This window comes from Choristoneura fumiferana, chromosome Z, assembly GCF_025370935.1.
Source record: "Choristoneura fumiferana chromosome Z, NRCan_CFum_1, whole genome shotgun sequence".
NCBI lineage: Eukaryota > Metazoa > Arthropoda > Insecta > Lepidoptera > Tortricidae > Choristoneura > Choristoneura fumiferana.
The window spans coordinates 19,895,491-19,921,534 of NC_133472.1; the positions used below are offsets into that span (position 1 = coordinate 19,895,491).

At 35.1% G+C, this 26,044-nt stretch overlaps 1 protein-coding gene across 1 annotated transcript; it reads right to left on the bottom strand.

Moving 5' to 3' along the window:
* Nucleotides 1-2,109: 2,109 nt before the first annotated feature.
* Nucleotides 2,110-21,281, bottom strand: LOC141438965 (uncharacterized). The gene is made up of 13 exons (XM_074103048.1): nt 21,062-21,281; nt 19,958-20,020; nt 19,219-19,466; nt 18,286-18,346; nt 17,731-17,780; nt 16,759-16,771; nt 9,851-9,888; nt 7,143-7,167; nt 6,940-7,034; nt 6,386-6,413; nt 4,979-5,185; nt 4,394-4,501; nt 2,110-2,206 (listed from the first exon to the last, which is right to left on the bottom strand). The coding sequence occupies exons 1-13, from the start codon at nt 21,095-21,097 to the stop codon at nt 2,183-2,185; spliced, it is 996 nt and encodes a 331-aa protein (XP_073959149.1). The 5' UTR covers nt 21,098-21,281; the 3' UTR covers nt 2,110-2,182.
* Between the last annotated feature and the right edge of the window lie 4,763 nt (nt 21,282-26,044).

Genomic DNA, 26,044 nt, shown 5'->3' on the forward strand with positions numbered 1-26,044 from the left:
TTTGAAACAATATTTAAATTTTTGATACTCGTAGTTGTGACTAACTTCTAGAGTGAGTATTTTCAACGAACAATGTCTTTATTATTAATATCTTTAGAGCTAGAAAAACCGACAAATGGTGGGTCGGACACATTTACAAGTAGGTACCGTTTAGGTAGAACCACCTGAGTTGAGGTCACGCACACAAGAACATGTATTGACGTGTAATGACAGCAGGATTATGACATTTACTCATTCATTTAATTTATTCTCCTTTTTGTGCAATAAGTTCTTTTTGTAGCTTTGTGTGTAATCATTCACTTTAACTCTGGTGGAACTACCTATACAAATTTGTAGGTATGGACTGTAAAAGAAAACAAGAATATTATGATTTAGATATGATAAAATTACCTTTTATTATCCTTCACTCACACTTAGACCCAACCAAAATGACAACTGAACTACCAAAAACCTGACAAATACACAAAAAAAAAAACTAAAAACCAGAACAAGTATAAAAATGCGAACAGTTTGCTATATTTCGGCCCTTGTGCATCAATGCACAGAACTGTCCCGGTTAGCCAAGGCTAGCAAGCAAAGCCTCAATGAGTTCACCTGACCAGTTTTCTCGAAGGACTCTCATCACCCCCGTCTTTGCCCGGAAAGAGGTTACGAGGATACGATTTTCGTCGACAATGAGCACTAAATCTTGACCTTTCTACTGTTGCTTCTGCTCGCACCTGTTGAGGTAAGTACCTACCTACATGACTAGCAGAATTTCTCTAATCCATCTGTTCCAGGAGTGATCTGCTAGCTTCGGAGCTTTGCTCCATTCGGCTTTCCTTGGCAGGTCTGAGTCGGCCAAGCCCCCCTGGTACAGCTTAATTAAGGTTGACGAATATTGTACAATATCAAAATTTTATTTCTCCTTATTGCATTACAGTTCATTCTTTGTACGGCTAGTACCCACGAGACATGACGTGGCCAAAGATACACGATAATGACAATAAGGGGATTACAAACTGGGATTAAATAAAATCAGTCGAACTACCCTCTGGTCGATAATGGTTTAGTATCAATTTATCCAAATATTAAAGAGTCCAAGTCTTAAAAGTCCCAGTTGCCAGTTGCCAAAATCTAATGGTAGCCAAAACATCCAAATCTTCGCCTCGCGAAAACAGGGTTCCATGTGATACTCAGATATGTTTTCAGGAACAGAGAAATATTTTTTTGCATTTTAGATACAATACTAATTATTACTTATTTTTACGCAATAGTGTCTGAAAAGAGACAGTATGTATATTGTATAAAATAAAAAAATGTGTCTGTGGAAATTAAGTTTATTTGTTAAATTCGTATTCATAAGGTTCTATCTGAAATAGTATGTACTACTGCGGGCTTACACAACTGCAGGGTGCTATGTGAGTTAGAACCTCGAAAACTTCACGTTCGTTGCAATATAACTTTACGACATCAGTCTTAAAATTAGGTAGGTAGGTATAGAAAAATAGGTATATAACAAAATGAAATAATGAATCTTTATATTGTAATATAGTTATCTTTTCACTAAATAGAATTTAATAATACATTGAAGTGAGTTCTTTAGGCATCCACTTCAACATTGCTTTAATTGACTTAATCTTGTGAGCCGGCAATGATATGACAGGAGCTGAAAGAACATCCAAGCGCTACAGAAAATATGAAGCCTTGGAACATACTCCGACTCCCCAGATAAACCAGATGTTGTCACTTATTGGGAATCCGCAGTGAACGCCACTCCCTATCCTACAAGTGTACTCGTATGTGGTGATACACGACTTTGTAATCTGAACATTACATAGTTCTAGCCACAGCGGTCAACGAGTTGTCATCAAAAGAGTGATGAAATCTACCTAAATTGCACACTCTAATTACGTCTTATATCTTTCTAGAGCGGTATCATCATCATATTTGTCAGATAGAACCCTGTTTTCGCGAGGAGACGACATGTTGGAACACCTATATCCAAAATGTCTGTCGGAAACTGCTTAGATTAAGAATGTAATATGAAGCCGATACTATTTTAGTCACACTGCAATTGCGACTCGTAACCAGAAAATGTATGAATTTATGAAAGTAAAAGTAAACACATTTAATATCAATTGACATATTTTAATAATAATAATGAAACAAAATATTATGTATGATAATTTTCAAACTTAATTCAGCGGAATGGTATGTAGTCGTCCTGAAAATAAATTAAAATTAAGAAACCATTAATTTCGTTTCAATCAATGATTTTTATAGATAACGTATCGATATGACAATAATTGATTGATTGATTGATTGATATTACATTATAATAATATCAATTGTTGTGCGCATATAAAGTTATTTTATTTTATTGGATATGACTTTAAGGGATGTACGAGTATTTACGTATGTATAAGTATGTAAACCCTTTATTGTACAAAAAAAAGAAACACAATTGACAGTCGCTGTAGATACCTTCAGAAACATGGATTTATTTCGGACGGAATATTTTGAACGGAAGGTATCATCAGCTGTCATTTCATATACATTCAGTCTTATCGAAAATAAATAAAATTGATCTTCTGTAATAGTATTTCTAAAGACTTAAGCATTTTAGCCCGAAATATTGAGCTATTTTGATATCTACCTTCTAAACATGCTCTTTTCGTGACTGTACGTAATTGTACAGTACTTTCACTGTAGCATGGTGCAGGTGACAGCTGTCAACATCACAAGACTCTAGTCTAGTCAAAGTGTCGACACTTGAGTCGATAAAACTAATAATTTAAAATCTTAATCATAATTAATGTCATCATTTATCCGATTATTACGCTAATTTTGATGAGAATATTAGTGAAATTCTAGGTTGGAATATTATTTGCCATTTATGTAAGGCTAAACGGAGTTTGCAAGAATATTCGTTACTTATTTGATCGATCGTTCCAATATATTAAATTTGATATAGTAATTGTAATTTCAACTTTTATGTTTTTACCCGTAAGTATTGCTATTTTTTTAAAATTTAATTCTAATTTGTCATTGTAATTCTATTTTTAACTGACATTTTAAGGTAATTTGCTACTATCATATATTATTATTTTTTGTATACAATTTGACGATCCTTTTTGTGAATTTCTTACATGTATTTATAATGCATTTTTTCATAAGGAAATAAATGAATCTATCTAATCTTACCAATTTTAAGTACCGATATTACTCAAAATCCATTAGGTCCCATCACTAAACGAGTCTTTGGTGTTACGTTTACATGCATATTACGTTTCTTCACTTAATTGTGCTTTGAATTTAATTAAAAATCTGATAGCTTAAATTTATTTCGTATAACATAGTTCTTTATTTATGTTCAAATATTTTACGCCAGTCATATTCAGGCTACAACTGAAATAAACTTCCATATATTTAAACCGCTGCAACTTTTTTTGAGTAAAACGAAACGTGCATCAAGTGTCACCCGCACCATGCTAGAATGAAAGTACTGTAGTTACTATAAATCTGAATAATAAGAATAATACGAGTAGAACAACGGTTTTTCGAAAGTAACAGATTCTTCTTACAAAAAATGGATTAAAGTTATAATTATTTTGTTTCAAATTATTTCGTAATGAAAACAGATAATGACGTCACCGATAAAAACGGCAATACGAACAATAACAAATTGTTGTTGATAAGTTAACAAAATAAAATGGAAAATAATAATCCTTTAGTAACCCTGGTCACAAACAAGACAAAAAATCATCTGAAACGGCTCAGCAGATTAAGCGCGAAGAGGTAACAAGACAGGCAGACAGATCCGACCAAACGCTTACCGAAACCGTATTTTTGTATTTTACCGTTAAAATTTTAATTTGAAAAAAAAAATTGTGCAGTAATTACTAGCTTTATAATGGAACATCCGCAAAGCATCAGCAAAGCGGAGTTGTAACAGAGTTTTTTTTACGCTGGTTGACATACAAATACGTGTTCATTATTATGAAGTAAGGAAAGAAGGTGATGATAAAGCTTCTCTTAATTTTAATTATTAGTGACTAGATTTTGCCCGCGGGAACTATGCAATTTTCCGGGATAAAAACTATTCTATGTCGTTCCCATAGCGTTAAACTGTCTTCGTACCAAATAAGTTTTAGTGTGAACACAGGCAGACAGAGTCACTTTCGCATTTATAATAACAGTATACACACTCATCTATGCCATAGTAACGAATGAACGGTGCCTACCTATTTAAAATAATCATTTTTGCCCATATTAATGTTAATGAATAGTAAATTTATATTTTTCCCACTCCCACTTCCACTTTTACCTAACCTTCGCACCCGCTTCCGCCTCTGCTAAATAGGCCTTCATTACAACCCTAACTGTAACATAACATCCGATAAAAGCGCACCTGGTTATAATACCACCACTTGCGCCCAAAGAATAGATCGGAACCAGTTGGCCCTAAGGAGTTAAATTGAGGAGCTTTTGGGTTTACGTTCATGTGATCGCCAGTCATCTGAAAATGATGCAAAACTGTAAGTAATGAGATAAATAAATATATCGAACAATACAAGGACTTAAACATAATTATAATCCATGAAATTCGATGTATGTATGATTTAGTGTTATTACTTAAATTTATAAAATCGAACGCAACATTTTGCTATGAGAAGTATATTTCTAGTCATAGGTATTTCAGACTGATCAACTCGATCACAATTTCACCTCAGGAAGCGGCAAGCTCAAAAGGTCTAGCAAATCCCGATTGCTAACCGATAGCGCAGTTAACGTGCGCGCGCAGTGTCGTTGAATCTCTGGGTCACGCATATAGCGGCTCGATAGGCAATAAAAGCGTTCGGGCGGGTTACCCAAAGCACATTATTGTGCTGTTATTCAGTGAGGCACTGACCAAGCTTCTCCAAACTTGAATATTATTATGCTTTCTTATATTCAATTTAAATAGTTAAAGTGAAATTGGACAATAATACTCAACTGCAAAATTCCAAAGCCAATTTTGTTTGTACCGATTTTTGTGTACTGTATAAGGATTGCCAGGATTTTTCTCATAGTCAGACGATTCATCATTAGAAGAACTCTCGCTCTCGGAGGAGGAATGGGTCACATTTACTTCAGTTTCAGAGGCGTAATATGGTTGTCTACTTTTGTGCTTTTTCCCACGACGTCGAGTCATCATTAAACTCTGTACAAACATTTTGTTAATTCATTGTTAATAAGTCAGTATAAATTCATGTTAATTGGGTGTTTCAGAGTTTTGATTGTAGCCACAAAATAAGAGTTCACTGGCTTCCGTAAGAACAGATTAGCTCTAAACTACAAAGTAAATTAAACAACACCAAAAATTTGATAACTGAAGCACGTGTGAAAAATATGCTTATTTAAAGATGCAACCAGACTAAGGGGCTGTTTCACCATAATTGATTAGTGTTAACTGGCGGTTAGATGTGATGCCGTCTCTATTTGTTTGTTCGGATAGACAGAGACGGCATCACATTTAACCGTCGGTTAACGCTAATCAATGGATGGTGAAACAGCCCCTAAATCACTAAATCTCAGAAGCTACTTGACCAATGAGTATTAAATTTGGCAGGATGCTAGTTGTTTCACATGAGACATCAACTCAGCACGGATTTTGCGACTGGGTCGGATAGGTGATCTAAGGACTCACGGAAGTTAATATGAATGTCTTTGGCTTTTAGGGTTCCGTAGCCAAAATGTCAAAAACGGAACCCTTATAGTTTCGCCATGTCTGTCTGTCTGTCCGTCCGCGGCTTTGTTCAGGGACTATCAATGCTAGAAAGCTGTAATTTTGCACGAATATAGATATAAAGTATGCCGACAAAATGGAACAATAAAAAATTAAAAAAAAATTACAGTTCCTCCCATAGACGGTTTTGTTTTTCGCATCCAACCTTGTACATACTGTGGAGTATCGTTGAATAGGTCTTTTAAAATCATTAGGGGGTTGCTAAAACGATTTTTCGATTCAGTGATTTGTTGTGTGAAAATTGTCATTAAAGTCGATCGTGCCCCCCCCCCCCTCTAAAAAAATTGAAAAAGTTCAGGATGGTATATCAAACTTATAAGGAAAACTATAACGGTTAAGTTTTCTTGAGAAATATTAGTAGTTTAAGAGTAAATAGCCAGCCTAAGGTATAAAATATACCTTCCGACACGCTCTTGGCCGGTTTTTTTGCTCTATTTTCCACGTGGCCCAACTGTGTTGCCAAATTAAAAATTGGGTATCTGCTGTGTGTTCTTGGTTTGAAAATTTGTCCTAGTCCAATATCTAGTGGGTTTATCTTGTCTATCTATAATCGAGTCTAGTGGGGTTTTAATATATAGTGGGTTAGCAATGGACGTATACATATGTATTACTTACTTCATCGCTTTCTGAAGATTCCAGATCTCTGTAAAAAAAAAGAAAAGGTAATTATGTGTTTGAAAAAAGCTTATTTAAAACTCTATAAAATCTATTGGAAATTATATTTTACTAGAGATTTTTTTAAATCAAAGACAAGAGTACCAAAATCATTGCAGTGGGTGCCTCAATTTATGGGAAACGAGTTATTGTTAGCTCATTTCCTGAAAAACAAAAACTAGTACTTAACGAGAAGTTTGAACGATGACAAAATAAAAACCTGAAAAACTTTCTGATCCTATAAAATCGGATCAAATTATTGGATTATTGATAAATCAGAAAATGAGCGGAGTGACTATATTAATGACGAGATGAGACTATAAAAATTCTATAACTTGCATTGCCGAGAAAACATCGCACACCTCGATTGAAAGGGCAGCAACTCAAAATAAAACAGCATTTTAATTTAGGCCTTCCAGAAATTAGATGTGGGTATAAATGAAAATGGTGTATTATTTTGAGATACCCTTTCGGTTTAGAGTTAGATTTCATCATGGATAGGTATGCGCACTCACATGTCTAACATTTCTCGTGCATCGTTCTCTGCGACTGAATCCTCGTCATTTGTGAAAAACTGAGTTCCATCGCTCTCATACGCGTAGAATGAATCCTGCAAGTTAAAACAGTCCTCGATGATGTCAAATAAACTATGGCTAATAATTAAAATTGATGCGATTGATTCAACCGGTATTAATAAAAAAAATCGAACTGATGTTACCTTGTTATAGCCGGCTGAATTTACTCTAAGGAAAGAACATATCACAAATATTTATCTTGATATAAAAATAACACATAAGTAAATGTTTTTGTAGTCGCACTCTTATTTCCTTGTGAACTAAAAAAATAGTTTAAAAAGTAAAACCCAACGACGAATGGATATCGAGATCTTAAAAGTATTAATAAGAGAATATTATTTACTTAATTTAACTAAAAATATTGTGTGCAGGCAAGAGCATAAACATGTATATGTACGTTACCAACACGTCAAAAACGTTTATACACCTTTTAGCCACTAACCTAAATAAGGTTGTTGCATACATATATTTAACGCTATGGCTGTATAGATATTTATACCCTCGACTGTACTGTTGTACATTATACTGACGTAATTTTTTGCATTATATATCAGTCTGAATGTCTACTTACAAATTCTTGAATACATACATATTTTTTAAATTGATGAACTAGGCAATCGACTAACCAGGAAGTTGACGAACCGTGAAATTGGCAAACTAGGATAATAACGAACTGGGGAATAAATGAACTGGGAAATTAACGAACTGAGAAATGGACGAACTGGGAAACAGACAAACTGGAAAATATTTTAGTTTATTTTAGTTTAGTTTATTTATTCATTCAATATATCATTACATTATAATTTACATAAATGTCAGTTATAAGAATTTGTAATGAAATCGTCAAAGGTTAGTAATAATTATAAAAAATAAAATATAAATAGGCTATAACAGGGACCGCGATTCTCAGTAGACCAATGAAGGAAAAATGTATTTAGTTATCTTCTTATGCTACTGAATGAATTGAAGTTAGAATTAGATTTTGCAAAAAGGAAGACCTCACCACATAAATAAAGGGAGAATGCGAAAATCACACAATGTTTTGAATTCTACTAAGACTAGTGAAATATTGTTAATTTTGACAAGTGCTTAAATTACCTTTATTTTCATAGAAAAACTATGAAATAAAGTTAATTTTGGCGGCTTTTTAACCGACTTCAATAACTATTCCTAAGTGTCACTTATTCGGATCAATCGTCATTAAATATTGTTTTTTGATGAATATGGTATGTACTTAGGCCACACTGAAAGTTTTGCACTCCTGGCCACTCGGAAACATTTGAATTTAGAACTGTCATTTAAAAAATTATAGCTCATTGTTTATGGAATTAAATAATAGTCGGCGGGAAAATTATCGTAATTTTTTTCTGACGTTTTAAAGTGACAAATTTGCACTAAGTAAAAATGGAATTGACGCGAAAAGACTTTAGTGCAATGATTTTTAACGATTTTAAAAGTTCTCTTTCTGCGCAAGAATGTAGTGCGCGCCTTCAAAATGCTTTTGGGCTTGAAGCACCACATTTGAGCACTGTGAGACAATAGTATTCAGAATTTGAGAGAGGCCGGGTTTCTCTCCATGACGATTCTCGTGAAGGTCGGCCGTCTAACGCGGTTACTGAAGAAAACGTGGCTGCTGTCAGGCGACTGATAGAAGAAAACCGACTGTCACCTATGACGAAATTCGTGGACAATGTTAGGAATTGGTATGAGCCAAATACAAAAGATTTTGCATGAATATTTAAAACTCAGGAAGCTCTGTTGTCGACGGATTCCCCATGAACTGACATCAACTCAGAAACAGGCCCGTGTCATTTGGTGCCAAGAAATGTTGCGGAAGTATAACGACGGGCGTTCAAATGCTGTATATAATATAGTAACAGGAGACGAAACATGGATATATTGCAGGCCGGAAAAAAACAGCAATCATGTGAATGGGTCTTTGAAGGTGACCGCAGGCCGACAAAAGTGCATCAAGCAAAAAGCGTTGGTAAACAGATGATCGCATTTTTTTTTCTAAAACAGGTCTTATTTCTAGTGTGCCTTTAGGTAGTCAAAGAATGGTTAATGCCGAGTGGTACACAACCATTTGTCTGCCCAATGTCTTTGGAAAGGTTCGCGAGAGACGACCAAGAAGCCGCATCCTCTTGCATCATGACAATGCGTCTCCTCACACCGCGAAAAAGACGAAGGTATTTTTGGATACGGAAAAGGTAGAGATTGTGACTCACCCTGCTTATAGTCCAGACCTAGCACCCTGCGATTTTTACTTTTTCCCCAAAATCAAGGATTTGATGAGAGGTTTTATTCTTAAGACCCCCGAAGAAGCAGTGAGGACGTTCAACCAACATGTTGAAAACATGGACTCAAATGACTGGGCCTTATGCATCGAAAAATAGTTTGAGCGAATGAATAAATGCGTAAAATGTAATGGGGAATATTTTGAGAAGCATTAAATGTATAATTATAGTTATGAATTATTTTATTTACATGTTACGCAAAACTTTCAGTGTGGCTCTCGTATGATTAGCAGATGTTCCGCCTGCTGCCGACTTCTGGCCGGAGGATGTGGTGTTCCGTCGTTTTATGGTAGTGACGAAGACGACTTTCAAAAATCCCTAATTATGTATTTTTGTATTTTTTGTATGTTGAATTGAATTTTACAGCGCATTGGTTTTTTACTGTAATGCTATAATTTTTTACACAAACAAATAAATGATGAAGAGATGATGACGAAAGAGAACAGTTAAATGGAAAATAAAATAGAATGGTATCTCTTTCATTAATTTAAATATCGTATACATAGATTATTAAGATTGAACAATAGGAACATGCTCTTTATTACGCTACTCACAAAGTCTGGTATGGATAAGGATTCTTCCTTAATATTATCTGAAATAAAAAGTATTTAGTATTTTTTTATTGCTTTTAAATCGAAACAGCAGAACCACACGAGGTAAGATCATCTGTAAAAATTAGGTAGGGTTGATGGTGTTGTTTTTAAAACTAGATAGTAATCTATCCCATCTGTTTAATAGTCAGGAACACATGGAACCGCAAGCTATGGAATAATATATCCCAATGCAACGTTACCTGAAGAACCTGGTTATCAGCAAGGACCGGAATTCTTCATAGCAAAAATCAAACTGTCAGAGGGTTTGACCAAAGTGTTTTATCGCCTATCGATAAAAACATATCACTTAATGAGTCATTAACATGACATCGGTAGATGTAGATCGATCATTTTCCACACATAAATGGATCTTCAATAAATTAACAAACCGATTTACTCCGAATAACCAGGAACAAGTGGCCATAGTCCATTCATTTTATAACATGGATACGCACTTAACTCAAGACAGTGACGAGGACCTCGAACACTTAATTCCTGTCACCAATAATTGAAGGGATTTAAAATATAATATATACACACACTTTTGAGTAGGTTGTGTAACTGGCAATTAAATGCACAAATGTGAAAAAAAATTGGAACCAAATACGAGTATATTACGATTGGTTAACGTATCCAGAAGTCTCGTTTACATCTTAAAGATGGGTGGAAATCATTCATCTTCAGAGTCATTGAAAAATAAGATCTCTTTGTTTCCTATACATTTTTTGTTCCGAATTTCGATGGTCAGAAATTGATATCCATATAATTTATAAACATAAGCATCACTAGTCATCATTTTTATTCAGTATATTGCTTATTAGCTCTAATATTAATGGCATATACTATTAAATTCTATAATCACAAAAGTCATACATTTTTAACTATAACGTTCAATGATATAACGATAATTATTCAGAAATAGTTTAAGCCATATATTTCACCGTAGTAATGGTTTAATGCGTAAAGTGTCTAGGACTGAGAAACCAAATCCATAATATTGATAGGCATAATATGGATAGTTTTAGTGCTAGTTCTAGTCTTAGTTTTAGGTGGTACTTATGGAGCTAAAATAAACCTTTCTTTCTTTCTTTCTTTCTTGTAATATAGATAATTACTCAGAAACATTTCCAGGCATACATTTAAATTTGAAAGTGCTAATTCATTTAATTACGACTTTAGATAATATGACTAATAGAAATTATGTTGAAAACAATCTGATTTGCGCGAGCGAGCGAAGCGAGCGAGCAAGACGGTTCGGAGCAGAAGCGACTCGGATAGGTTAGGTTTAGAAGGCTAAGGCGGGAGCGAAGCGGAGCGTAGCTTCCGCCTTAGCCTTCGATGTTAGGTATTTTTTTTATAGCAGCCCGGATAATATTGCTTCACAAATGATTTTTCATCTTCAATGTTCCTATAAAAATTGTTTATTATGAACTTTGATTATTGTGCATACAACTAAAGTAAGTATTGTACATACTTGTCTTCGTAGTCCTGTGATATCGTGGTGTAAGTAGGTAATGCTCGCAAGATAATTTATAAGGAGTATTATGCAAACTTAATCATTTAATCGTTATTCGTTTAATCAAAAAAATAGTTAGACGACTCTCTGAAATCTCTGTGAAATTTTCCACCGAAACTCTGAACACTATTAATGACACATCGTCAAAGTAATAAAATCAGGCTTTTGGATATACAATGTATGTAAGCATAATGGTAAGGAATAAAACAGAAAATATTTTTACAGTTTTAATATGGCACACTGAAAAGTTAAACAAGTATACTATCTAAGAGTAAACTAACCTTCATTCAAAGTAACAGAGTCGAAATCTGTATCTGTACTAATTATGTTTTCTGGATCTTCTCTGTAGTAAAAGAAAATTGACATTATTTTCTCCACATTGTCACCTTTTACATTGGTCCTGTTTTCATTGTAGATCCATTTATTACGATGAAAAAGAGCGTTCCACTTCAGTTCAAGTAACAGGACCATATTTGTAAAACTCGATAACGCTATTTTGACTGTAATCACTTTTAACAATAAAATCGGCATAGTTGCGTATTAAGTCATAGTCCGGAATTCTATCTAGTATTTTTTCAAGTTTTAATTGCACTGTATGAGATCCACACCAATTTAGGACCGACGGGACTCTAATTTTTCTGTTAATAAATATAGCCTATGGCCGCTAACCTTGCTAAATTTTAACTGGTCGAGTCTGATGTTTGTGAGTGTGGCTTGGGCATTGCAGACACTAATCATATATTTCTCTCATGTCCTCTCCATGACAACTCCTTCCTTTACGAACAGCTTATATCCTACAAAGTCCCATTACCTACGTTAATCTCTGTGCTTTTAGCCTCTAATAATAATAATAATTATTATTATTATTTCAGATTAACACAACTTTCAGATTGACTAACTATATATATAACTTATTGAACATATTTATAAATAATAATGATATTAAAATTTAAATATGTATTCCTCATCCCACTAAATTTAATTCATTATGTGTACCAATGTAAAACATCTTTATTTCTTTCCCTTTAATCCCATGTAACAATTTTCGCCAGTTGAATTCCGTATTCCGTATTCGAAAAACCCGTATTTTCTATTGATTTCGTTTCCTTACTTTTACGTGTCTGTGTCGGATGTGCAAACCGCGCGAGCCCGAAAAAAAAAATAGCCTATGGCACTTTGGAATAATTAAGCATTCTAATAGTGAAAGAATTTTTAAAATCGGTCCAGTCGTTTTTGAGTTAATTCTTAACAAACATCCAAAGTTTTCCTCTTTATAATATTAGTATAGATAAACCTTTCGTGCCAATGCGAAAATCGCATTAAAAACCGTTTCGTAGTTTAATACATCTAAGCGTTACTTACAGGAAGACGGCAGAGGGCAACTTTACTTTACACTTTGTAAAGAAAGTAAAAAATAAAATAAGGATATAAAAGACTTATCTACTCACTTAATATATGCATGTATGTATATAAACTCTTTATTGCACAAAAGAAAAGAAACAAAATACATTTGAAAAACTTTGAGATACATGTAACAAAGGCGGACTAAAACGCCAATAAATTTATACTTATATATTTATACTTAAAGCCAATAAATTATTTCGAATGGTTTGAATCTTTTATAATTTTAGTTACTGAGTATTTTTGCTCTTCAGTGTTCTTATGAATAATCTAAATCCCTGAATGGAAATAGAAATATCTATAAAGGTATTAACAGAATTCAAATGCCTGGTCTGTCTGAATAACGACAGGAAACAGGAAATCGAACTTCCTATTCAAAATCATTTTAGGATTCACAGCAGCAGCTCTTCGTAAATATGTACCTAGTTATCATAAAGGTCCAAGTATGTATATAAATAATTTATAATAAGATAAGAAATAGCTAAAGCGGTTTTTTTTACACTAATCGACTGGGCGTTGGCATGGCAGAGTCCAAATTATTGGAGGTATGTTTTTTGAGGGTCACAGAGGTGCACCATAAGAAGGCATTTTTCGAAAATCCCATGGAATAGGGAATAAAAGCGTTTTTTAGACATTAGCTGACTAGATGTTATAGAATAGAGACTATTTTCATATTTGGCGTATGACTAGTGACATTTTCTCAAGGATTGGTTTAAAGTAAGTAAGTATAAAAATGATTACTAATCTATATATAAAAGAAGAAACTGACTGACTGACTGACTGACCCCTCCGGTCGACTTGGGCCACTTCCAAACTTGTCCACTTCCCAACCTGTCTCTTTCTTAACATGTTCACTTCCAAACTTAACTATTTCCTAACTAGTCCATGTGTTCATACATTGCAAAAAAAATAATAAATCAACAAAACCATTCCTCATATTATTATTACGGCGACGGAACCTTTAAATCAGCCCTAAAAAAACCATTTTATCAGCTGTATATTATACATGTGGACTATTACTCAACAGCGACAAAAACAGCGTACAAATATTTCCCGTCATATTTGCCTTGTTACCAAACAAGACTGAACGCACCTATTAACGCTTGTTCCGGCTAATTAAAGACCATTTGGGCGTTGACATGAAAAAATATAAATGTGACTACGAAAAGCCACCGATGAATGCAGTACATAGCGCTTTCCGGATGCTGAATTATCTGGGTGCTACTACCATTTTAATAACGTCATATGGAAGAAGGTAGAATTTTATAACCTGAATTGTTCAAAAGAAGAAGGTTCAAGGCAAGACAATCGCTCGACTTTGTTACCACTTCGCTTTACTTCCTGCTGCGTTAATGAGAGAAGCTTGGCAAGCTATAGGCAATTTGGTTCCCAACTCTGTGGAGTGGCAAAATTTTAAAGATCAATATTTCACTCGGGAATGGTTTAAAAAGGTTCCTCAAACACTGCGCTGTGCCGAAAATAGTCACAGAACAACGAACTCTGCTGAAGTCTATCATCGTCGCCTCAACGCAAAATTGCCTCGTAATGCAAATACTTACATTTTTGTTTTCAATTTGTTGCAAAAAGAGGCTCGTCATTATGATCTCAAAATCAAGACGAGTAAAAATATGAAAAAGGGGGACGTGTATTTTGACGAGCAATATGAGAAACTGCTAATAAAATCAAATAACAAAAGTAATTCTACTGTAACTTTTCTAAATAAGATTGTTTATTTGTCATTTTTTGTGTTAATTTTCAACTATAGCGATAAGCCTATTTTATGACTAGAAGAAATGTTATTTTTAAAAAGTGATTCTGTTTTATGTTATGCGCGGAGTACGGACGTTGACTCACTGAAAGTAGGATGACATGTTCGTGCGTTTCCTTTATAATATGAATGAAAAACAATATGCACTACCTACATCTGTTCCTTAGCTTATACAGAGCTGACTATCAAGGAAAAGGACGTTGTAAGAGTGGACAAATTGGGAAGTTGGCGATTCTGTAAATTGACATGTTAGGAAAATACGAATAGGGAAATGACTGTTTAGGAAGTAGTCAACTTCGGAATCTATAAAGTGACAACTTAGGAAAAGGACGATGTTGGAGTAGACGAATTAGGAAGTGGACAAGTTTGGAAAGATACAAATTAGGAAGTGGCCAAAGTCGACCGGAGAGTGACTGACTGACTTATAGATCAATGCACAGCCCAAACCGCTAGACCTAGAAACATGAAATTTGGAATATATGTTCCTTCATAGGTGTAGACGCGCAGTAAGAAAGGATTTTTCGAAATTTCCACGGGATAGGGAATAAATGGGATTTATATTTTCACTTCAAAATGGCCCTATTTCCGTAACTATAATTATTAGAAACTTGAAATTTGGCACCTTAATTTGGCAGTGTAGTACAGTATATTTGACAACATTTAAGGCTTGCTCTTTGTTTTTTTTTTTTGACAAATTAAGGGTTACCCTATTTAGCAAATTTAGCATGCATGTAGGTAATACTAACAGCTAAAAACAATTTTCAGAATTTATCTGTATTCCCTAATAAATGGGATTTATATTTTTGCTTCAAAGTGGCTCTTACTACATGATTATAAATATTAGAGACTTCAAATTTGGTATGCAAGTAGATAATACTAACAGGTAAAAACTATTTCAAGATTTTCTGAAAATCCCACGGGATAAAACGAATAAATGGGATTTTATATACCAACTGAATCAGAAAACGCACAAGCTAAACTGATGTAAATCTGGTAACAATTCAATTTCTTGCATAAACGTATAATAAGGTCGCGGGTAAGCAAACGAATTGTTTTAGTTCATTGATATAGAGCTATACAAAGTAAAGCCTGAATCTATAAATGATTTACGTTCAGCTTTGATGTACACGTCATTTTTGAGAGACATTTTGATATACACATCACTTAAAATATACATATAGCTAAAAATATGAAAATAAAGTTTTCAAAAACAAGCTAGAACTTAAAAACGCTCTAAAAAACGAAAATAAACATTAAATACCTACGCCAAACCAATCTACTCATTATGTAACACAATTTATTTATAATTCTATACCTAACCCCACATGAACAGTAGGTACCATGACTGGTTGACTAACAGACAACGCATAGCCAAAACTACTTGTGCAAGAGACTTGAAATTGGCGTAGATAGACCAGGAAATAATGGAAAGTAATACAGAGGTGCACTAGGGAAAGATTTTTAGAAAATTTGTTTCTTTGTTTGTTGGGGGTAATCTATGAAACTACTGAGCTGATTTAAATAATTCTATTACCAATAGAAAGCTACAATATCCCTGATTGACAGACTTTTTTTTAAATGCAAAGTTTCCGCAGATTAAAAATAAGTGAATTCAATTTTGGGGCAGATTCCAAAATTCTTTCAATAATAAATAGAAAGCTACAATGATTGTGTCTCTCGTCCACAATTATGAATATTTAAATAGATCACAACAGTAATTCATGTCCCGCGGGGACTTTACAATTTCTCGGGATATAATCCTATATCGTGTGTGAAGTCGCGGGCAAAAGAAACGCGTAGTACTTTAACGTCTTTAACGTTTCAGCGAAACAGAGTTTCAAAGTTGGTACGAATTATGATTAATTACTTATGTGCACCATCTGTCTAAAACAACGTCTTACTGTATTTGTATTTCCATTTAATCCTCCGAAAAATCAATCAAAACACGAAAAAAGGACCACAGAAAGTAAATGTAGGTTACCCCAAATTTAAAAGCCGCGGGCAAAAGCTAGTTAATCATAAAATTATTTTTGCGTTAACGGCTATCTTCTATCGAACGAAATGTACTGTACGGCTCGTAACAGCAGGTATTTTAAATTAATAAAACTCCTTTGTAGCGGTAGTCTGATGCAAATAAAATACTGCGATGATAGATATTAGGTAATAAAATATATTAACACTTACTATCACGGGGTACCTGTAACAACAATGAAATTATATTTGATAATTATTTTCTCGAACGAAGGATTGGAACATGTAGATTTTTTTGCAACAACAAGGCGTACTTGTTTTGATTAAAAATGTAGCTTTTAATTACTTTTGAACTCATATTTAAAATTTAGCACAATTTTTAAGAATGGTTTTTTCACAGGCCTCATTGTAATCTACTCAGAGGCAGTAGAGCGATGTCACAGAAAATGGCGGAAGGATGAGGTAAAGGCAGAGCTGGAAGCAAATATTACCCCTCTATGTCTTCCTTTTTCAATATTACTTGATTATTTACAGCAATTTATCAAGCCTTCAACTAAGAATATGAAAGAGTGTTTCAAATTGTTAACACGTGACACCATGTCGTACTCCATGAGAATTGCGCAATGATTTTTTACAGGTTTAAGGAGTGGCCACACAGCTGTTTAAAAAACGGCGACGGTACGGAATCGCAGTGACGCATCGTATGCGCACCAGTGTTATCGCATGCTCTCCACACCGCTGCGTAAAAATACGGAATCGCAGTGACGTGCCGTAAACATCAGGACTTTACCGAACAAAACTCGTGACGTTTACGGCACGTCACTGCGATACCGCACCGTTTGCATATTTTAAGCAGCGGTGTGGATAGCATGCAAAAAACGGTGCGCATACGATGCGTCACTGCGATTCCGTACCGTCACCGTTTTTTAATCAGCGGTATGGCCGCTCCTTAACTAGTTAAAGTCTGCGACTCCGGCTGCCAAGAATTCGTTTCATCTATCAGTATCCCGCGGGAACTTTGCAATTTTCCGGTTCGCAATCTATCCAGTGTCCCTCCCAGGGCCTCTATCAGTCTCCATAACTTTCATCTGAATCGGTTCAGCGGCTTAAGCGTGAAGAAATAACAGACAGACAGATAGACTAACAGAATTACTTTATTTATTAAGGATAGATTAACTCACTTACCGTCTGTATCTAGGTTTGTAGGCCTTTTGAATTTTTCTTAAGAGGTCTTCCTGTTGTACACACAAAAGAAAAAGACTAAGTGAGTTACTTGATTTTGGATCGCTTTTGATCGAGTTACCTAAAATAGAAAATATACCTTATGAGGAAGTTGACAAGGAAGCTCTTTGCTTTATCGAGAGTTACCTATGAAGCAGTAAGCCTGAAAAGCAAAATTTACTTAAACGGTTAATAAGTATGAATTATGTTAAGGTATCTCGATCAAAATGGTATTAGATAGTTTTATTGGAAATAGTTAAAATACACACAGGCTCTCAGTGTGTATTATGTCGTTGTCTTGGTGTAGTCACTCATTCATTGCACAAAACAAACATAATCATAACAATATCTGAAAATAAAATAAAAGTGCTCAAAATCATATCACGCTTGATATTAAACGACGGCATGAAAATTTCTGACTCAGCTCTAGAATTATATCAAACAATGTTATTATAACAGGACCTACTTACCTGTATTTCACAAACGAAACATCACTAAGATTGTAAATGATTAACTTACCCAAACGTTATTGCTTCTTCTGAAACCTGAGTATAGAACGCGATCTCTCGTTTTGCCGTATCTGAAATGTTAATTCCATTATCTATAAGTTTAATTGGCTTATAAGCCTTCAACTATTTTACCCACACTGGGCGTCTCCTGCGTTGCCAAAATTGTCTCTGGCGTTACCAAAAAATCGTACTTCCAACAAGACATTTCACGGTTTGGTAGGTTGAACTTACGTAGGGTGGCATGTATTCATGTACACCATCTATTAAATTACAGAAAAAACATGTTTACTTACAAAAATCTGCAATTGTTTGAAAAATGTCGCGGACAGATCAGCGTGGGTAAAAAAGTTGATTGGCCCTATACTAGTACATATATCATCTTATTCTAGCTCTTAGCTCAAAAATAATCTAATCTCTCTAATTTAGTGTTTTAGAATCATTACAAAAATGAAAGCTACTTTACATAATTACGGTAATTACCTTGCTATATAAATACTTAATCTGAATTGCATGAACAATTGTAATTATATTAAAGTTGATATATCGTCACTACTTAATATAATCTCATATCTAAAATCAAAATGTCAATAAAATTGAACATTAATATGTTCATAAAGTTCAATCGGAAAAATTATCTATTTTGAGATACGAGTTTTTTTTTAAGTATTGACGATACATTCCCGAAAAAGTTAAACTTAGTGAAAAAGTGGTAAACACGACTATATAGTTTGTAATGCACCTTCTAGATGTTGCCGTGACTTTGTCTGCAAATATTTCTCTTACCGGGATTGGATGGGATTTATACAATTTGTCGCCATATAAAATAGCCAATTAATAAATTATTCGTGTACCAAATTTCATCAATTTCTTAGCGATTTTGCGTGGGCTAGTAACAAACATTAAAACTTTCACTAATATCAAACTTAAATTAAAGCCAAGTTACGTTATGCCAAGGTTATTCAAATTCCCATATACGAGGCTGCCCGAAACGTCCTTGTGAGGGTACTTGGCAGCAGACTCCAGCGTGTCTGAAGAAGGCTTGATGAGCGAGTGACCCGGAGGTGTAGGCTCATCTCTTGGGACAACTTCAATGTCATCGTCGATGTCATTCGGCTCAGTCACGGTAGAAATGTCTTCTTCTTGATTGTCAAGCTGTCTAAGAACCCCCTGAGACTTATCCGAAAGTTTTCGCTGTAAAATATTTTAAATGGCAGTGGAATTATCTGGATAGGCATAGCGACACGTTTGTTAAAATTTGTATGAAAGTTTTCCGTTGCGATATTAAAATTATCCATACAATTTCGTGTCACAGCGGAACTTTATCCGCTCAGTCGTTTTTTATGGTTAATTGCAATTTAATGTAGACCAACTTTTGTGTCCTAATCTGTGTGTGCTGTGTTAATGGCTCCTTGGTTTTTCCACACACGATGCACTTTAAATACTCGTAATTAATGGAATTGGAAAACTCAAAGTATTTATACATAAATATTTCCACTTTTACCACACATTTTTCTCATATACGTTAAAAAGAATTGCGTATAAATATTTATTTTTCAAAATGAGGAAACATTCACATGTTAATGCACGTGAATTTACAGGATTATGCTGTTAATAAATATGGCCAAACTGTATGAACTAACCAAACCGACGAATGATGCATAAGTTATGTACTTAATATTTACCTGTATTGATTCAAGTAGTTTTCTTAGTTGCGCTATATCTCTTGAGTAAACAGACATCCAATTCTGAAATAAAACGACAAATGGATATAACAGGTGAGGACCTAATATTTAGTACGATCTGTTTTGGTTACTGGAGTTAATGCCAGGCATACGACCGTCGACCACACGTCACGTCATGCTATTGACAGCAGAGTTTAACAAAATAATATGGCGTTCATCATCATCATGTGGCGTTAATTCTGGTAAAAACAGAACACAAAGAGCTTACTAATGGCAATTAAGTTAAATGAAAACACGACGATATTTCGCGATATCCTTGTGGCGCTCATAAGAACATCATGACGCGAATCAATGAGATGTTCTAAGTTTATGTAGCAGAAAAAATAATTTTGTTTTGCAATGCAAGCTCTAAATCACGGCGCAGAGTCGTAAGCATGTTCTATGTATAAGTTTTTGGTGGGCGGAGACACAGAGAGGCAAGGAATGGCTTCCTGTTATATAAAAACGTTCGGTGACCTGCGCTGCACTTTAATTAAGAAGTGACTATGTAGCATCAGCCAAATAAGGGATCTACCAATTTTAAACAAGTCCTATCAAATGAATATGTCGCTAAAGTCGAACTTTCAAGTTGACAGACACGTCTATTAGCATTATTGTTTTGTGACATGAAAACGATTATAAACTTTAGGGTAGTAGACCACATATTTGGATGATGGTACCTAATATTGTACAGCGACTTCAAAAGTCAGTGCAGTATCTATACTTACTGCACCTATGTTTACTAAATCATGTCCCCAATTTCAAGTTACTGCAGTTATGCTTATTGTAAATCATGGATCCTGAGAATCCTGACGATTTACAGTAAATACGTCAAAGAAGAAGTTGTAGAACTCGTTTTGCTGATACTGAATATGTATCTAACTCAATTTCGACAAAAACTCGAGTTACTGCACTTTTCGTAACGGGGGCAGATCTTTAAGTTGTTGGTGGGCCGAGACAAAGAGAGAGAGAAAGAGAAGAAGAATGGCTTCCTGTTATAATGAAACGTTCGGTGACTGCGCCTTAATTACCTAATATGAATGTATGTATGTCGATAGTACTCACAGCGACTGCTAAGCACAAAAGCAGTTTCCAATTCATTATGTTAAATGACAAGTATTTTATTAAAGAAATTGACTTCTTAAAACATTTCCACACACGAAACCATCCACCGTCTCTTTGATTACTCAAATATTTGCATCAATGACATTTCAATATAGAATGAAACGCATGGCATGAAATTAACTTTTTAAATGATAGGTACGCCACGAACGATAACTGCAAGAGCTCAATTCGAATTTGTTACCAACGGCACAAAAAAATAAAATTAACGTAATCAATGAACTTTCTGGCGAAAATGTGTTCGCAGGACAAATTACTTAGTTAGCGAGTTATATTAAATAATTAAATATTAATCCGTGCAAAGTCCTATGTCTTTAAATTATTTTTTGGGTGATGTTTTGTGTTGTTGTAAAATTTTGCATAATCATATCCATACTAATGTTATAAATATGACAGTGTGTGTGTTTTTGTGTTTGTATGTTTGTCGATCTTTCTTTCTTTGTTTTAATAATACTTAACTTTTTGTCTATCATAGCCCAAATGCAAGAGTAAACTACGTACATTATTTCCACCAACAAATAGTCGAGCGGAAAGGTCTAAGCGAACAAAAAGATGAAATGAACTCGCTCAGTTCTAGAGAGCGGAGCGGTGTCATTACGGAGTCCGTTGAACTCGTAATGGTAAATTACATAGGAGCGTTTCTACAGAGAAATATTGTTGCCGATCGATAGTCCACTATCGATAGACTATCGATAGTTATCTATAGTATCGATATCTCTTTTCATGCAATACTATCGATAGAGTCGATATTATTGCTGTCGAATAATGCAAAACTATCGATATTATCGATAGTATTGGACAGAAAATTACGAAAACTATCGATAGTATCGATAGTACTGAACAATTGATTGTTACCATTATTTCAATACAAATTACATCTACAAATTTAAAAGTAATAAAAATAATAATTAGGTAATAAATCCATACTATTTTTACTATTATTTATATTATAAATGCGAAAGTGTGTGTTTGTGTGTCTGTCTTTCACGTCGAAACGGAGCGACGGATCGACTTGATTTTTGACAAAGAGATAGTTTATGGGCCAGAGTGACATAGGCTACTTTATATCTTAGAAAAATGCACAATTTCCGAGGGAACAGCGCGCGATAACCGAATTCCACGCGGGCGAAGCCGCGGGCAAAAGCTAGTTAACAATAAATTGCAATACAAAATTAATTACCTAACTTAAAATAAGACGTCACTGGCATCGACCCCAAAACGCAGGCCACATTATCCCTCTGTATAACTATCCCGATCCTTTGAGCGAGATAAGCGCTAGCCCTAGAGTCCCCCGAGGCCAGAACCAACCTTCCAGACAAATCCTTCAACAACCTCTTTGTGTCCGGTGACCACGGCCCCATAGTTTCAAAAGCAAGCGCCGCAAATGTTAGAGATTGTAAACCTCCTTGTGTTTAAATATGTGTTCTTTTGCTGTTTCCTAGCAACGCTGTTGTACAACTTGATTATATTATACCGTATTGTCCTGTCATGTTGGTTTTCCTTAAAACTCTAATATAGTAGCAGAGCGTATAAAAACACGCGTGTGATTAGAATTTAACAATTAATTCGTAATCAGGAAGTTCTCAAAATGGGTAGTCAAATAAATGTTGAAAAACTCACTGGGGTGAGTAACTACACCACCTGGAAATTTCAAATGAAGATCATACTCATACATGAAGAACTGTTCGAACGCGTCGTTGAAGATCTCAAGACAGGAAAACCAGAGTGCGAAGACAGGAAGAAACAGGAGAAAGCGCTAGCACGAATTTGCCTCAGTGTTCAGCCAACTGTTTATTCCGTCGTCAAAAATTGCAACACAGCGTTTGATCCCTGGAAGAACTTACAGAAATCATTCGAGGATAAAGGTTTGGGTAGAAGATTAGGTTTGCTTCGTATGTTGTTTGGCCTTAACCTACAGCAGTTTGAGGGCATGGAGGCGTGTACTACAAATTTTTTAGATACGGCCCAACAACTGCAAGACATCAATGCTCCTCTCGACGATGAGTTTGTTGCAATAATAATGCTTAGTGGATAATGCTGTCTAAAGATTTTGATCCCCTCATAATGCCATTAGAGCATAGCAACCTTTCTCTCTCTACTGATTTGGTAAAGATGAAATTATTACAAGAGGCGAATTATTCGTAGAGACGAGGTGATGAAGGTGCAGGTGGTACGGAAGAGAATGCCTTAGCTAGTTCGACTACAAAGCGTCCTAAGAGCTTTCGATGTGGCAAAGTAGGTCACTATGCTAAAAACTGCAGGTAAGCGCCGGGTAAGGACAAGCCATCTAGTTCCAGTCTTCAGGTAGCGCAGAAGATTCAAGCCCCTGATACCAAGACTATGCTGTCGGCATTGGCGGTGAAACTGGATCCAGATGAGCGGTACGTCGATAGTGGTGCAACGTGTCATATGACGAACAATAAAAACATTTTGCATGATTTTGTGTGCGATAGATACGTCAAAAGAAATAAGCGTAGGGAACGGTGAAAAACTTTTTACTGCGGGTCGCGGTAATGTGAAACTTTTTTTACAAAATCGTTTGATAACTGTCAGTACAGTAATGTAGTTTTTATACCGAAGTTGTCATGTAATTTTTTATCTGTCAGTATTTTGACAGATAAATGTTTTGAAGTAATTTTTGTAATATTTATGAAAATGGTTCGATAATCGCTGTTGGTAATTGCTGTTGCGAAACGGGGCACTAACAGTCTTTATTTATTAGAATCCGGGGGTGCGTCTGTTAATCCCGTTACGCATGAACACGGCATGCCGGTGAACGGCTCCTCAGAAACCCAAGTGAAGGTTGAAACCCAGGGTTTGTGGCATCGTCGGCTTGGACATCTGAATAGTCGGATATGAATTTACTGAAGAGCGGTATGGCTTCTGGTATCGACTATGATGTATCAACGTATGAGCAATGCATCGCCTGTATTGAAGGTATGGCTACTAAATTACCCTTTCCTAAGAAATCTTTTACACGTGCGACTGAATTAATAGGCTTAGTGCTCACTGACTTGTGCGGACCTATGCCGGTGAAATCGATAGTCGGCGCGAGATATTTGCTAACTTTTATTGACGATTTTTCGAGGAAGACATTTTGCTTTTTAAATTAATCAAAAGATAAAGTTTTTGAGTGTTTTATGAATTTGAAGGTTCTTGTGGAGAACGAGACTAATAAAAATATTAAACTCTTGAGAAGCGATGACGGAGGCGAGTACATTAGTGCGAGATTCAAGCAGTATTTGAATAAGTGCGGAATTCGTCATCAAACTACTCTTCCTCACTGTCCACAGCAAAATTCTGTCGCTGAACGAGCAAACCGTACGATTGTAGAGGCGGTTCGCTGTATGTTTCTTGAAGCTGGTTTGGATCAACGCTTCTGGGCTGAAGCCGCGAACACTGCGGTGTACATCAAGAATCGCTCTCCTACAAAGGCAGTCAGAGGTGCGACGCCAGAAGAACTTCACACTGGACGTAAGGTGAGCGTAGATAACTTACGTGTGTTTGGTTGCTTGGTGTACGCTATATAGAATAGCCGAAAGAAATTAGATCGGAAAGCGAAACCTTATATATTCGCAGAGTATTGTGAGAATACCAAAGGTTACAGACTCTTAGACGTTAAGAGTAAGTTTCCAATCGCGAGAAATGTTATGTTTGTAGAGAACAAATTCCTCAAGCATCTTAACTTATCGAACGAAAAATCTGTTGTAGTTTTCCAACCTGAGATTCCTTTTGCTCCTGAGGTCAGTGTACAGTCAGAACAAATTTCTGAGACAGTAGATAATGCTGATGACACCGAGTCACCGACAAGTAGTGAGGTCGCAGATCAATCGTCACATGCCACGTATGTTCCGGATGTTACATTTGATACAGATGATTCGAGAGCTGTATTTAGGGAAGCCAATGATAATTTCTTCCTGTGTGCATTTTTGACAGGTGAGCCGATGCACTTCTATGTAACTAGTTTCCGAAAAGATTTATAATTCTACGTCACTGAATAACCTAGTCTCTTGATTGTATATCTGGCCAGTTATCGTTTTGAAAGACGTCATCTATCAGATAATTATGATGTACTTGACATTCATTAAATGACAACAGATAATTTTCTTGTTTGATTCGACTTATGTATTGTTTAATCTCGCTAATTAATATATATACAAACGGTAACACGTTTTGGCTTTGTAGCAATTATAGCCGAGGATGCCATGGAGTATAACATTGAATGAAAAGATGAAGTGGTAAAATGCAATTTACATTTTGAGTTCGCCAAACAATCAACAAAATAAAGTTTTGAAAGAGATCGATAAGCTAAAAGACGCAATAGGATCTAATTTTGAGTCTATTCAAAAACAGTACGATGAAATGGTATATATAAATTGGAATGTGATGGAATACATTTGATGGCTAACATTCCTCCATATGAAAATAAGAAAACAGGACTGTTTAATAATCGCAACAGAGTCCTAGGTGTACCTAAAATATAGTGCCTAAAAAGTTTGAAGAAAAATTTCTTCTAGCTGACTAGAACAGTGAAGGTGATAAACGTATTCTCATATTCTGTAATAAAAATATCCGGCCCTTAGTAAAAAACTTCAAACACATATTGTGTGACGGGACATTCAAGTTCTGTCCAAAAGTATTTAAAAAAGTATACTAATTACATGGTTATAATGAACAATATATATCTATAAATCCATTAATATATTGCTTACTCCCAGATAAGAAACAGAAAACTTATGAAACCCATTTTCGACATATTAAATCTATCTTTCAAGATTGGAGGCCGTCTAACAATGAACTTTGAAAAAGCTGCTATGAAAGCAGTGTGTAAAGTTTATCGAGGAATCAAAGTCAAAGGTTGTTATTTCCATTTCAACAGAAGATAAATTAGAAAGAGTAAAAAATTAAAAATAACAACCCCTGTCA